Source organism: Lithobates pipiens, unplaced genomic scaffold (genome assembly GCF_037356315.1).
Source record: "Lithobates pipiens isolate NorthernLeopardFrog02 unplaced genomic scaffold, aLitPip1_a1.2 Scaffold_28, whole genome shotgun sequence".
Lineage (NCBI taxonomy): Eukaryota > Metazoa > Chordata > Amphibia > Anura > Ranidae > Lithobates > Lithobates pipiens.
In genome coordinates, this window is record NW_027507789.1 from 15,184,258 (window position 1) to 15,199,690 (window position 15,433).

At 42.5% G+C, this 15,433-nt stretch overlaps 1 protein-coding gene across 4 annotated transcripts in view; it reads left to right on the forward strand.

Moving 5' to 3' along the window:
- CEP131 (centrosomal protein 131) overlaps positions 1-15,433 on the forward strand; it is an 85,565-nt gene that overhangs the window by 22,085 nt on the left and 48,047 nt on the right. For 3 of the 4 annotated variants that reach the window (XM_077458720.1, XM_077458722.1, XM_077458721.1), the window contains exons 8-14: positions 1,429-1,546; positions 2,634-2,750; positions 5,586-5,748; positions 8,410-8,504; positions 10,956-11,123; positions 12,550-12,750; positions 14,023-14,160. In XM_077458720.1, coding sequence (XP_077314846.1) covers positions 1,429-1,546; positions 2,634-2,750; positions 5,586-5,748; positions 8,410-8,504; positions 10,956-11,123; positions 12,550-12,750; positions 14,023-14,160 — 1,000 coding nt within the window. The remainder of the gene's footprint in view (positions 1-1,428; positions 1,547-2,633; positions 2,751-5,585; positions 5,749-8,409; positions 8,505-10,955; positions 11,124-12,549; positions 12,751-14,022; positions 14,161-15,433) is intronic. The other variant, XM_077458723.1, reaches the window with a different exon arrangement.

Here is a 15,433-nt window from a genome sequence, read left to right on the forward strand (position 1 = left end):
CCTACTATTTACCCTAAAAAAATAAAAAGTGATCTGAAGAACATCTGTTATATTTTACTTTGTTTAATGTAATGTAATGTAAAGTACCCTTCCTTGCTCTTCCCTTTCCCTCCATACCCTTCTTTAACCCTACCCTACCCTACCCTTCCTTCCTTTCCTTGCCCTATGCTTCCTTACTCTTCTCTTCTCTTCTCTTCTATTCACTTCCCTACCCTACGCTTCCTCACTCTTCCCTTTCCTTACCCTACCCTATCCCTTCCTTACCCTTCCCTTTCTTATCCTTTTTCCTTCCTTTTCTTATCCTTTTTCCTTCCCTTTCTTATCCTTTCTTATCCTTTTTCCTTCCCTTTCTTATCCTTTCTTATCCTTTTTCCTTCCCTTTCTTATCCTTTTTCCTTCCCTTTCTTATCCTTTTTTCTTTCATTTTTTTACCCTTTCCTTCCCTACCCTTCTTTAACCCTACCCTACCCTTCCTTTCCTTGCCCTATGCTTCCCTACTCTTCTCTTCCCTTCCATTCACTTCCCTACCCTATACTTCGTCACTCTTCCCTTTCCTTTCCTTACCCTACCCTATCCCTTTCTTACCCTTTTTCCTTACCTTCCCTACCCTTCTTTAACCCTTCCTTCCTTTCCTTGCCCTATGCTTCCTTACTCTTCTCTTCCCTTCCATTCACTTCCCTACCCTACGCTTCCTCACTCTTCCCTTTCCTTACCCTTTTCCTTCCCTTTCTTACCCTACGCTTCCTTCCCTTTCTTACCCTACGCTTCCTTCCCTTTCTTACCCTACGCTTCCTTCCCTTTCTTACCCTGCGCTTCCTTCCCTTTCTTACCCTGCGCTTCCTTCCCTTTCTTACCCTGCGCTTCCTTCCCTTTTTTACCCTACGCTTCCTTACTCTTCTCTTCCCTTCACTTACCCTACCCTTTCCCTTTCTTTCCCTTTCTTTCCCTTTCTTTCCCTTTCTTTCCCTATCTTACATGTGGAGACTGTATTAGAAGAAATAGAGCAAAGAAAAACTGTTGCCGTTCAGTTAAAGTTTTGCTTATTTTCCACCATTTGGGAAGGAATTCTTTGAATTTTTTTTTTGCTTTGACCCTGCAGAACATATGGACTTATAACCATAGCCACCACTGATCCATATAATTGTGCGTTCATACGCTGTGGACATTTGTTTCATTTATTCACATAACACTGTTTATTTATTTATGGATTCAGTCATTGGGTAATTAAAAAAAAAATATTTTCCCCATAGGGGATGAATGACACTATTTGTCACTTATATTATTTACTGATTTGTTGATATATTTGATAATTTATATTATCTAACTAAACTTCACTTAGGTCACGCAATTAAAGCTCTTTTTCGCTTCCCTACCTTACTCTACCCTTCCATATATATATTAATTATACTTTTATTTTTATTTTTTTAGGTTTATTCTGCAGGTGAACAATGCAGCCATCACCATTCAGCGATGGTACAGACGCCAGCGGCAGAAGAATCGGGCGGGAGAGATGGCGATAAGGCATATGCTGGCTTCCAAAAAGGAGGTAATTGTTCGGGTGTTCCCCCCTCCCCCCCATGGATGTCTGGAGGCCTCCTCCCTCTACCAGCCTGCAGGGCTGCAGGTACTCTAAGAACTCCCATAAAACTGGCAGGATGAGTGTTCCCAGTCCCTCCCCCTATAGGCTGCTGATTATCCTTCACACAGATAGAGAGGATGCAAGTCCATCTGTGTCCATAGTTCTCTGCAGTGTTTAATTTGCTTCCTAACACGGTCTTTGATTTGTAACTTTAATTCTTTCGCTGCCAAAGTGACAAGAAAGGAATTTTGTGTTTTTTACTGCAGAGCATGCAACAACGTATGTAACAACGTAAGTCACCCAGTATGTATAAGCACCCAACACATGGTGATGTTCACATGTACATGGAGGGCAGGCTCATAATTTGTGGGGGTGTAATTTAAAACATTTTTTACACTTTGTTTCTGTGTTCATTCTAGCTGGATTGAGCTCAAGGAGATGTTTGCTTGTCTCCCTCCCCTCTACCCAACCACACCCACCATGGGGATCATCACAGCCTGGAGCCCAGGAAACATGGGGGGGGGGGTGCTGCACACTACTAGGGGGTCCATGAAAGCGATTAGGTGGCTGTACAGCCATCTGATTGCTGACAGTTGGTTTGTCACATCTTCCAGCTGCTGTGCTGCTCACTGTTCTCCTTGCTGGTGGGGAAGCTGTACCTGAGGACCTGCAGTGCCAGGATCTCCCTGCTTCTGCTTCACTCATTCTGTAGATCTGATATTCCTCCACCTCTATCATCACCCCTCTAGTCATCCAATCACCAAGCATCAGGAATTGAAGAAGCAAAGCCCTGGCTCCACCAAGATGGCCACCTCCACACATAGACAGTGCAGAAAAGGCATAAGTCACTATTGGGGAGCAATCATCTGCAGAGAGACTGCAGGCAATGCCAGTGATTGTTCCTTGTTTCTGGGCCCGGCCTTCACCACTCAGGTCCTCCATAACACACATTGATGAGATTATTTTAGGGGATTATATTTGCATATCCTGAACATTTTTAAAGTATAGATTCCCAGCTGTTCCTGTTTGAAAAAGTTCCCAATCTTTCTCTCAGGTGCGGCAGCAGCAGGCGGGTGAAAGCGTTACACTAAACTTCCAACAATCCAAGGTGGAGGAGAGACGCCGCGTGAGAGAGGAGAAGGCACGCCAGGCTCGGCGGGCAGCAATACAGGTAAGAAGCGTGGTCTGACTGCTTACCAATGGCACCGATATCAAAACTTTTACTCATGAAGGGCATAGTAACAGATTTCCTCTTGTGCCCCCCTCCCTCCAGCAGCCCATACTCACCCTTTCTATGCTCCTATCTGCTCCTGGAAATGGGGGACTCTCTCTCCCCTTTTTATCATATGACAGTAAATCCTGGTGCCTGTCCATTTCACAAATGTCTAATACGGATCAGCCCCTGCTGCAGCCCTCTCCTTTTGTAACATACAAGTTACAGGGGGGAACGAGAGAGAGGAAGCTGAGGAAATTCTTACACCTGGCTGCAGCAAACTAATGATATCATCTTGGCCTAGGCACGGGGAGTTTATCCATGCAGATTTGTATAGGCTTCCCGAAAGATCCTTTTGTAATAATGATTATGTTTACAGTAAAACCTTGGATTGCGAGCATAATTCGTCCCAGAAACATGCTTGTAATCCAAAGCACTTGTATATCAAAGCGAATTTCCCCATAAGAAATAATGGAAACTCAAATGATTAGTTCCACAACTATTTATTCATAGGTCCTTTCGTTTATAGTCCATATAAAAAGGTTATAGTAATGTGATCAGGTTGTGTAACCATAAAATGTCCATCCACAAATGGAAGCCTCCACAAGGGGATTAGAAGCGAAATCCAGCAGGAGCTCCAGAGTATAAAAGAGAAGAGAGGTGCCTCTAAGTGTAGCAATATGTTGCTTAATGTTGTACCTTCATTAAATGTAACCATATTGCTACACTTAGAGGCGTCTCTTCTCTCTTATACTCAGTTGTGACATGACACTACTCGTATATCAAGACATCGCTTGTATATCAAGTCAAAATTTATTTAAAAATGCTGCTTGTCTTGCAAAACGCTCTCAAACCAAGTTACTCTCAAACCAAGGTTTTACTGTATATAAAATATAGAACTCAGTTGGCTTGAAGGAGAGATCAGTGAGTGGGATGCAAATGAAATGGCTTAAAGAAGAACTGCAGGCTGAGCGCATAATTTGTAAATAAACATCTTTGCCATTCTGAAGCTTCCCTCCAACCACTTTGCATATTATTTTATATATACTGTGATTCTGTACTTGCCAAATATTCTGCAGAAATCTCCCTCCACTGAGTCTGCTGCAGCCATTTTAACTGTGGGCAGCTGAAGCTGTTGCCTTTTCACTTCCTGGATTTACAGAGACACACACAGGCACACCTCCCTGCTCTGCAGCTCTCATTGGCCCTCTTATGACTCAACTCTTCCTGACAAACTCTCAGGAGAGTGAGAGAGAGAGAGAGAGCTGTGCACAATGTCATAAGTCTAGGCCAGTGATGGCAAACCTTGACGCTCCAGATGTTTAGGAACGACGTTTCCCATGATGCTCATACACTCTGCAGTGTAGGTGAGCATAATGGGAAATGTAGTTCCAAAACAACTGGGGTGCCAAGGTTTACCATCACTGGTCTAGGCTAATGACCAGACAAAAAGGACGTGGGCTGTATAAGGGATTTACTGGCAGGAAAAAAAAGTGTTTTGTTATCCAAAGTTAACAATAACAAGGGCAGAAGATTTAATAGATGGAAAGTTGAAAAAAATGACTGAAGAGCCAGAAGGAGTCTGTTCCTGTAGCCCAGGGATATGCAATTAGCGGACCTCCAGCTGTTGCAGAACTACAACTCCCATCATGCCTCTGCCTCTGGGTGCCATGCTTATGGCTGTCAGAGTCTTGCTATGCCTCATGGGACTTGTAGTTCTGCAACAGCTGGAGGTCCGCTAATTGCACATCCCTGCTGTAGCCAATCAATAGTGATCAGATGATAATAATATCTATAAATGAGACAAAGATGGTTACAACCATAAATATGTAAAATACTGTCATTTCAATAAGTTTTACCTTTTTTAGCGCCATATCTAAGCCATAAATGTCTGCAGCCCTGTAATCATTAATATATCGTTAAATTTTATTTCTAAACCAGAAGTGTAAGCCTGAATGGGACTTTGTGTCAGCCTCTTGCAACCCCTGTACAGCAAAGCTCAGAGGGATAGAGGTAGCAGAAGCACAAGGGGCCTATCACCTGAACATGCGGATAGGGGGAGAAAGCAGAGTGACAGAGAGAGAAGCTCATCAGTCTGCTGCTTCTCCTTTCCCTGCCCGCTGGGGGGTGATGTGGAGACTTTATGTGCAGCAAAGACCTATCACAGGGATGTGCAATTAGCTGACCTCCAGCTGTTGCAAAACTACAAGTCCCATCATTCCTCTGCCTCTGGGTGTCATGCTTGTGGCTGTCAGTCTTGCTATGTCTCATGGGACTTGTAGTTCTGCAAAAGCTGGAGGTCCGCTAATTGCATATCCCTGACCTATCAAGTGTCCTGATGTGGTAAGGTGCTGTGCTGTGTGGCAGAGCTGTATAGCTCTCAGGACTGTAAGAACAACAGAGGGTGCACCAGCCTAGTGCATTACCCCATGGATAATTTATAATGCATTAATATAAAAAATATACTCGCAAAAACAGTAAAAGTAAACCGCACATGAAACCTCTGACTCTGGCACAGTGGTAAGGTGAACCCGGAGTGTTCCAATGCCAAAGGGACGCTTGTCAGGGGCCAAAAAATGACTAACGTGTTTCGAGGGGTGAACCCTCTTCTTCAGAGATCTTGGGACTGGCTGGACAGAAATACGGATCTTTTAGCAGGCACTTTAGCTCAGATAAATGCATTTCATTTGTGTATTTAGTGGTTTGCCTGGAGTTCAGATTTAACTAATAATAAAGGTCAAAAGAAAAAGATGTGTGCCTTAAACTCTTAACCCCCCCCATCCCCAATAACAGGAGCTGCAGCTGAAGCGAGCGCAGAAAGCCCTGGAGACTCAGAAGGTGGCGGAGGAGGAGCTGGCGCTGCTGGTAAAGAGTGGCAAGGTGGGAAAGAAGAAGACCGGAGGCATTACCATGGCATCTCCAACAGGAAGGGGCAACAAATCCAAAAATAATGCTGGTAAGAAATGTCGCACAATGCAGAAATTTTTTGTGGGCTTCAAAATGATGATATCACTGTGATTGGGTGTCAGTGATCACATGATTGGTGTTCTGTCCTACCAGCTCTGGTTCATTGCTGTGTGACCGGGAGCTGGGGACATGCAACTCCTATTGAAATCAATAGAAAGTGTATCAAAAATGCATCAAAAACATACTGCGTGGTTTTGCCTTTTGGTGTGCTTCTTGAGTTGCATGTCCATGTTCGAAAGGTGCATGCTGGGAGTCGGGCAAACGCAGGCAAACGGAAAACGCACAAAAAAAACAAAACGCATTAAACAAAGCATATGCTTTTTTACCACATTTACCAGGAATGTGAAGAGGGCCTAAAACTCCCCTTCTGCCGGAGGCAGACAAGAAGATTCCTTGGAATTATTCCTTGGGGGGGATGGGAGGGCGCAGGTGGAAGGACACGTTGTAGTAAGACGATCTGACCAGCACAGATGCAGTTTTGTTTAAGGAATGACAATCATAACTTTTGCAGACGCATGCCGGGGCCTGTGTGATGGACAAGGAATAATAACAAATCTTTGTGACTTTTTTTGTAAGAGGTAAAATTCATCAACACAAAAAAGAAAAAGAATCGGGGATTTTTTTTTTTTTGGTGCCAAGACTTTCGGGAATAACCTCCCAATTACAGCTGTTCATAAAACGTTAAATTTTATTGAATGCACAAAACATATAAAAAAATAAAAATAAAAAAAAATGCATTTCATGAAATCCCAATTTGCTATTCACCATTCAAAACAATAGTAATCTCTATATACAATATACTGTATGGGGGTTATTTACTAAAGGAAAATACACTTTGCACTGCAAGTGCACTTGGTAGTAAAGTCCCTGTAGATCTGAGGGGGACATGCAAGGAAAATAAAAAAACAGCATTTTAGCTTGCACATGATTGGATGATAAAATCAGCAGAGCTTCCCCTTATATTTAGAGCGACTGCAATTCCAAGTGCACTTGTAGTGCAAAGTGGATTTGCCTTTCGTAAATAACCCCCAATATATATATGTGTGTGCGCGCGCGCGCGCGCGCGCGCTCTCGCTCTCTCTCTCATATTTATTATATATATGTATGTATGCATGTATATGATATCTCTTTAGTTCTTTTCATAGATTTTCTATTGGATTCAATATCGGTGATTAGCAGCGAATTTACACTGTGTGTGCGTGTGTGTGTATATGTATATAAATATATATATATATATATATATATATATATATATATATATATATATATATATAATATATATAATATATATATTATATATATAATATATATATTATACAATGTGTATGTATATGTGTGTGTAATAAAATATATATAAAATTTTTATTTATTTTTTTATCTCGCATACAGTATATTGCATATGGAGATCATTTGAATGGCAAACAGCAAATTGTTATTTCATTAAATGCCTTTTTTTAAAAAAAATTTATTTATTTATTTTTATATTTTTTTTTTTTTTATGTTTTGTGCATTCAATAAAATGTAAAGTTTTATGAACAGCAGTAATTGGGAGGTTATTCCCAAAAGTTTTGGCACCAAAAATAATCCCTGATTCTTTTTCGTGTGTGTGTGTGTATCTATTTGGGAATAACCTCCCAATTACTGCTGTTCATAAAACTTTACATTTTATTGAATGCACAAAACATTAAAAAAAAAAATATAAAAATAAATAAATAAATAAAAAAAAAAAAAAAAGGCATTTAATGAAATAACAATTTGCTGTTTGCCATTCAAATGATCTCCATATGCAATATACGGTCTCAAAGCCTTTCAGGCAAGTCCCCAAGCAAAACAATAGTGATCTCCCTATGCAAAATATACAGTATCTCACAAAAGTAAGTACACCCCTCACATTTTTGTAAATCTTTTCTTCTATCTTTTCATGTGACAACACTGAAGAAATGACACTTTGCTACAGTGTAAAGTAGCGAGTATACAGCTTGTATAACAGTGTAAATTTGCTGCTAGAACAGAAAATCTATGGAAAGAACTAAAGAGAGATATAGAGCGCTCTATCTATCTATCTATCTATCTATATATAGATAGATAGATAGATATAGATAGATAGAGCGCTCTATATCTCTCTTTAGTTCTTTCCATAGATTTTCTGTTCTAGCAGCAAATTTACACTGTTATACAAGCTGTATACTCGCTACTTTACACTGTAGCAAAGTGTCATTTCTTGTGTTGTCACATGAAAAGATAGAAGAAAAGATTTCCAAAATGTGAGGGGTGTACTTACTTTTGTGAGATACTGTATATTTTGCATAGGGAGATCACTATTGTTTTGCTTGGGGACTTGCCTGAAAGGCTTTGAGACCCAGTATAGGGTAACAGCAAATTGTGATTCCATCAAATGCTTTTTTTTTTTTTTTTAGGTTTTATATTTAATAAAAAAAAAAAAAAAAATTAAATGTTTAACAATGGTAACTGTAGGGTAATACCTAAGCGTTTGAACATCGAAAAAAAAAAAAAATCCCACTTCTTTTTCTTCCCTTTCTTTTATTTTTTTGTGTTGATGTTTATACTTGGGATGTGGTGCCTGACCTACCAAACTGCATCAGTGTGAGACCTAAGGTGAACAGACCTGGCTATACTTTATTTCCGGCAGGTTCTAGAACACAGGATGCATTGGAATGTGACCGCTCCGGAGTTCCCCTCTTTAAACCAGCATCAGACAGCAGGAACTATGAGCAGGGAGAGGCGGTATGTACCCAACCATCCATCTACACATCACATACCTCTGGCAGGACTTTTGATCATTTTTTATTTATTTTTTAAAGCAAATATGAGAAATCAGATGAAACACATTTATTTTTAGTTACAAATTCAATTAGATGATAAAGTATCATGAAACTCCTAGAGACCCCGTCACCAGTGGTTATTTTGGCAGCAAATTTAGATTTTCGTTTTTAGTCTTTTGACTAAAATGTAACTTTTAGTTTTAGTCCCATTTTAGTCTTCTGCAATTGTTTTTAGGGTTTAGGGCAATTGTAATCTCCAATACGTTTTATTAAAATAAAATCCCCAGTACATTTTAGTCGACTAAAACAAATTTTATCAATCTAAAATCGAATGGACATAGTTAAATTGTAATGCATTACTTAAGCATTTCTTATCTTACACCAAAATCATAAGCCCGCAACCAAAACCTCCTGGTCTCCACCAACCGTCTTTGGGCAGACTATCTCCCCAAAGACCAAAGCGAAGAGTCTCGGGGTTATTTTAGACGCACAAATGTCAATGGATGCGCAAATAGGAGCAGTAGTCAGTCGATCTCACCATCTGCTGCGCATGCTTCGCAGACTCATCCCTTTTATCCCAAAGAATGACAAAGCAGTGGTAGTTGGAACAATCATTAATTCACGACTGGACTACGCAAACTCGCTTTACATAGGATTACCACAATATCAACTTGCGCGATTACAACTGATCCAAAACATGGCGGCAAGGCTGATAACAGGCAAAAAACCCTGGGAATCCATTTCTCCTTCACTGAGGAGCTTACATTGGCTAACCGTAAAAAATCGGATCACGTTCAAGACCCTTTGCCTCACCCACAAATGCGTGCATAGAGAAGCTCCGCAATACCTAATGGCGAAAATAAATCCTTACACACCAAACCGCAGTCTTCCATCAGCCAACAAAAACCTCCTCCTCGTGCCCAAAGCCCGGTATAAATCCAAGGGGGATCGGAGATTCGCTGTCCAAGGGCCTCGGCTATGGAATGCTCTACCAATCAACATCCGCCTGGAAGAAAATCACCTGGCTTTTAGGAAAAAACTCAAGACCTTCCTCTTTTAGCAGATGATCAAAGCTCGCCACAGCGCCTAGAGGCGATTCAGTTCGCATTGTGCGCTATATAAGTATTTCATTCATTCATTCATTCAAGCATTCCTCTACAGTTTCCAACTCATTATATACTGCTGGAGTGAAAAATCTAATATGTTAATATTTATGATTATTAAAGTGATTGTAAAGTCTTGTTGGCTTTTTTTGTATTTGTTATTAACCACTTCAGCCCCGGGAAGGATTTGCCCCCTTCCTGACCAGGCCATTTTTTGCGATGCGGCATTGTGTCGCTTTAACTGACAATTGCACGACCGCGCAGGGGAGCCATTCTGCTTCCGTCAATCAAAAGGGGGGGGGGCGATCTGGAAGCGGTTAAATAACAAAACATGTTATACTTGCCTCGTTTGTGTAGTTGGTTTTGCACAGAGCAGCCTGGATCCTCCTCTTCTTGGATCCCTCTTTGCTGCTTCTGGCCCATCCCTCCTGTCGAGTGTCCCCACAATCAGCAGCCTCTTATGGGGGCACCCAAGCCGGGTCACAGCTCCGTGTGTCCATTCGGATACGGAACCCCCCGGCCCCGCCCCCTCCCCCCCCCCGATTGGCTGGCTTGCCTGACCTTGATTGCTGCAGGAGTCTCTTCTCCAATCGGCTCTCGCTGAGCTCCCCAGGGTGTAACTTCAGCTCCCCATCCCCTCTTTTTTTTTTTTTTTTTTTTTGTTATGACCGCTCAGACAAGCTGTATGAATTCTGCACCTCAAATGGAACTCACTCCCCTGTCACCTTTTTATCTCTTGGTGTCAGGAAAACTTTTCGGAAGTGACTCCTGCTGATAGCAGAGGAAGGAGGCAGTAGACAGAAATGACACTTAGTGCTCTGAACTGAGACACACTATAGATCAGGGGTCTCCAAAGTTTGTAAACAAGGGGCTGGTTTACTGTCCTTCAGGCTTTCGGGGGGGGGGGGGGGCGGACTGTGGTCATTGGAAGTAGAAGATGTCTCAGCATTAGCTAGAGTAAACAATGCCCCATCTTTAGTGTCAGTGAGAGGAATTGGGCCCCATCGTTGGTGTCGTTGGGAGGACCTGTGCCCCATTGTTGGTGTTATTGGGAGGAATTGTGCCCCATCATTGATGTCACTCAGAGGAACTATAGCCCATTGTTGGTGTCATTGGTAGGAAATGTGCCCCTATATATCAGGTCTGGGTTGATCTATATTGTTCTATGGGGGTTCTTATCTCTCCATATCTATTTATTGATAAGAACCCCCTCCCCCCCTATAGATCACCCCATACAAATCAAAGTGCAGATTATGATCAGGTCTGGGTTGCCTGACCATCGATTTTGTCTGCAATTTCCTCTTCTTTAGGGTCTCCCATCGGCAGAGCAGACTCTGGGGGACGTGGATGTCGCAGCCTCTGCTCAGTCTAAGACGACTCTCACGGACTTACTGGACACATTGAAACAGCTGGAGGAACCGGAACCTTTGCTGGGCATCAAACCCGACAGCAAAGACAAGTTCAGCTGGATCGATGGGGTAAGAAGAGTGCAGAAGAGTTTCCATTTTTATATATATATATATATATATATATATATATATATATATATATATATATAATGGAAACTCCTGCAACCTAGCAGCCAGCACAGCTTGTAGACAAAAAGCAAAATTACTCCCATTTTTTTCCTGAGTTTGGACTCACATTCATTATGTGTTAATCTTTATTTATTTGATGTGTTTCTGTTCAATATTAAAGCGGGAGTAAACTCGCAGGTGTTTTTTTTTTTTTTTTTGTTTTTTTTGTTTTTTTTTCTACCTGCAAAGGAAAAGGCATAATGAGCTAGTATGCACCGCATACTAGCTCATTATGAAATACTTACCTTAGAACGAGGCCCCGACATCTGGTCCGATCCACGCCGAGGGAGCTGACATGCTCCCTCTGAGTTTCTTCCGGGTATCGCGGCTCTGGCGCTGTGAGTGGCCGGAGCTGCGATATCGTCACTCCCGCGCATGCACGCGGGAGATTTCTTCCCGGCAGCGTCCATAGTTGGCCGGGCTTTCAGCCGGGAATCCCCTGTGCGCATGCGCCGCTGCAGTCAGCGGCGCATTGCGAGGGGAATATCTCCTAAACCGTACAGGTTTAGGAGATATTTTTTTTACCTACAGGTAATCCTTATTATAGGCATTGCTGTAGGTAAAAGTCCCAAAAAAGGCTATACAACCACTTTAACACCCTAAATTTTATCTCTCACCTTATTTATGGTAAAGTCGCCATACTAGCACATTCTTTACCATACCTGCATTTTTTTTCAGAGATTTCACTTTTTTTTTCTTTGAGTCACATTTCACCGTGTATGAATCTCTGTTTATTTGATATGTTTAAGTCACATTTATATCTATATATATATATATATATATATATATATATATATATATATATATATATATATATATATATATATATATATATATATATATATATATATATATATATATATATATATATATATAATATATATATATTTTTTTTTTTTTTGCATAGGATGCAGTAAGGTGAAAAAACACGAGAGTTTACAACCCCTTTAAGATATAACTGTAGTATAGCTGTGCGATCCTTCCTGTGAAATCAAACTTTTCCTATATGGTGCCCGAGTCCTCCATCCATAGAGAAATAGGTCTCTGATTTCTTTGTGTGCCCCCCGCCCGACGCCACCCCCCCCCCCCCGATTTGTTGTAACTGGGGGGCTGGGGGGATTTACTAAAACTGGGGAGTGCAGAATCTGGTGCAGCTGTGCATGGCAGTCAATCAGCTTCTAACTTCGGCTTGTACAGTTATGCTTTGACAATAAATTCTGGAAGCTGATTGGTTACCGTGCAGAGCGGTACCAGATTTTACATTCGCTCCCGTTTTAGTAAATCCCCCCCATATAGTAATTGTAATGTCCTCTCTCTCTATTTTTAGGATGCAGACACCTCCCTGACTGTCGATAACTTGGAACGGCTCAGTCAGATGACACGCGACGGGCAAGCGGAGCAGAAGGAACCCCAGAACGGGACTCTGCTGTCCGAGGCCAAGTTAAAGAATATCATCAGTTTTCTGGATGAGATGGAAAAAGCCGAGCAGGAGAGACCTCGATCGTCCGCTTCCAACACTCACCGAGCGGTAATCAGAATCATCAATTTATTTTTTTTTATTATTATTATTTATTTATTTTTTAGATTGCTTTCCGATCCACCAGCAGGAATTAACCCTTTCAGCTGTCAGAGCTGTGTTTTTTTTTTTTTTTTTTTTTTGTTTGTTTTTTTTTTTGCATTTTATTTATTATTATTATTATTATTATTATTATTTTTTTTTTTTTTTTTATATTGCTTTCCGATCCACCAGCAGGAATTAACCCTTTAGCTGTCAGAGCTGGGTTTTTTTGCATTTTTTTTTTTTTTAATTTTTTTTTTTTTTATTATTATTATTTATTATATTGCTTTCCGATCCACCTGCAGGAATTAACCCTTTAGCTGTCAGAGCTGGGGGTTTTTTTTTTTTTGCACACGTTTTAACAAACAATTGGGTAATATTTTGTGTGCATTAAAATGTTTCAATTTTTTTTTTTTTCTTTTTTTTTTTTTTATATGAGGTTGATAAATCATTGCACCAATATCATGTGACATTAAAAAACTGGAACTGCCACCATTTTATTCTCTAGGGCTTCTGCTTCCAGAAAATATATGTTTGGGGGTTTAAATGATCATCAGGCCTAACATGTGCATTTAAGATATAAAAGACCGAGTTGTGTGGAGTAAATAGATACCTGTAAATCGTATTGAGCTTTGTTACCCGAAACGCATCATAGACAACAGTTTTTATGACCTTTTTTGAGGTCGTATAGAGACTCGCCCAAGCTGTACCGCAAGATGCGGTAGATACGGAGTGCAGTGTCGGTGCTCAGGCTAAAATGTCCAAAACACTTCCAAATGTCAAAGACAAGCCGACACACGAATGCTTCTTTTTGCAATTTTATTCCAGCAGTTACAGCCAAATTCCAACGCGTTTTGGCCGTAGCCTCACTCATAGCAGAGGTCATCCGTTTCGAGTTAGAGTATAAGTAAAGTAAGGCAAAACTTCTTTTTTTTTTTTTCTTTAGCGTTGGATGGAGTGGAGATGGATGAGTCCCAAGTCAGTCAGAAGGATTACAATTTTTGTTGGGCTTTTATTGCTCTCTGGGTTCCTTTTGCAATCCCCCCCCCCCCCCCCCACACACACACACACACACACACACACACACACACACACACACACACACACACACACACACACACACACACTTCCTGTTGTGTCACAATGACAGGAAGTGAGATAGCAATAGCTTGTAGCAAATGAAGGAAATCTATACAATGCATGGTGTACTCTGAATGTTCTTGTTGCCTCTTCCCTGAACAGCCGCTGCTTTCGGAGGAGGAACTGAATCATCTAGAACAGGCCTCGGCGGTGGCTACCGAGGTGACCAGCTCCATGCTGAAGATGCGTCTGGAGCTGGAGGAGAAGAGGAAAGCTTTGGGGCTCCTGCAGACGGCGCTGGTGAGTATTTCTGCCTCCATAATCCGGGGGGGGGCTCCAGATTTTTTTACTACGAGGGCCACATTGTATCTATTACAAATATTCGAGGGATGGAAAAAAAACTATTTTATAAATGATCCAGGAAATTACTTTCACATCAGAGCTTCCTCCTACCCCCACCCTTCCCTTCCACATCAGAGCTTCCTCCTACCCTTCCCTTCCACATCAGAGCTTCCTCCTACCCTTCCCTTCCACATCAGAGCTTCCTCCTACCCTTCCCTTCCACATCAGAGCTTCCTCCTACCCTTCCCTTCCACATCAGAGCTTCCTCCTACCCTTCCCTTCCACATCAGAGCTTCCTCCTACCCTTCCCTTCCACATCAGAGCTTCCTCCTACCCTTCCCTTCCACATCAGAGCTTCCTCCTACCCTTCCCTTCCACATCAGAGCTTCCTCCTACCCTTCCCTTCCACATCAGAGCTTCCTCCTACCCTTCCCTTCCACATCAGAGCTTCCTCCTACCCTTCCCTTCCACATCAGAGCTCCCCCCTTCCCTTCCACATCAGAGCTCCCCCACCCTTCCCTTCCACATCGGAGCTCCTCCCCCACCTTTCCCTTCCACATCGGAGCTCCCCCCTTCCCTTCCACATCAGAGCTCCCCCCCACCCTTCCCTTCCACATCAGAGCTCCCCCCACCCTTCCCTTCCACATCAGAGCTCCCCCCACCCTTCCCTTCCACATCAGAGCTCCTCCCCCACCCTTCCCTTCCACATCAGAGCTCCTCCCCCACCCTTCCCTTCCACATCAGTGCTCCCCCTTCCACATCAGAGCTCCCCCTTCCACATCAGAGCTCCCCCTTCCACATCAGAGCTCCCCCTTCCACATCAGAGCTCCCCCTTCCACATCAGAGCTCCCCCTTCCACATCAGAGCTCCCCCTTCCCTTCCACATCAGAGCTTCCTCCTACCCTTCCCATCTACATCAGAGCTCCTCCCCCACCCTTCCCTTCCACATCAGAGCTCCCCCTTCCACATCAGAGCTCCCCCTTCCACATCAGAGCTCCCCCTTCCACATCAGAGCTCCCCCTTCCACATCAGAGCTCCCCCTTCCACATCAGAGCTCCCCCTTCCACATCAGAGCTCCCCCTTCCACATCAGAGCTCCCCCCACCCTTCCCTTCCACATCAGAGCTCCCCCCACCCTTCCCTTCCACATCAGAGCTCCTCCCCCACCCTTCCCTTCCACATCAGAGCTCCTCCCCCACCCTTCCCTTCCACATCAGAGCTCCCCCTTCCAC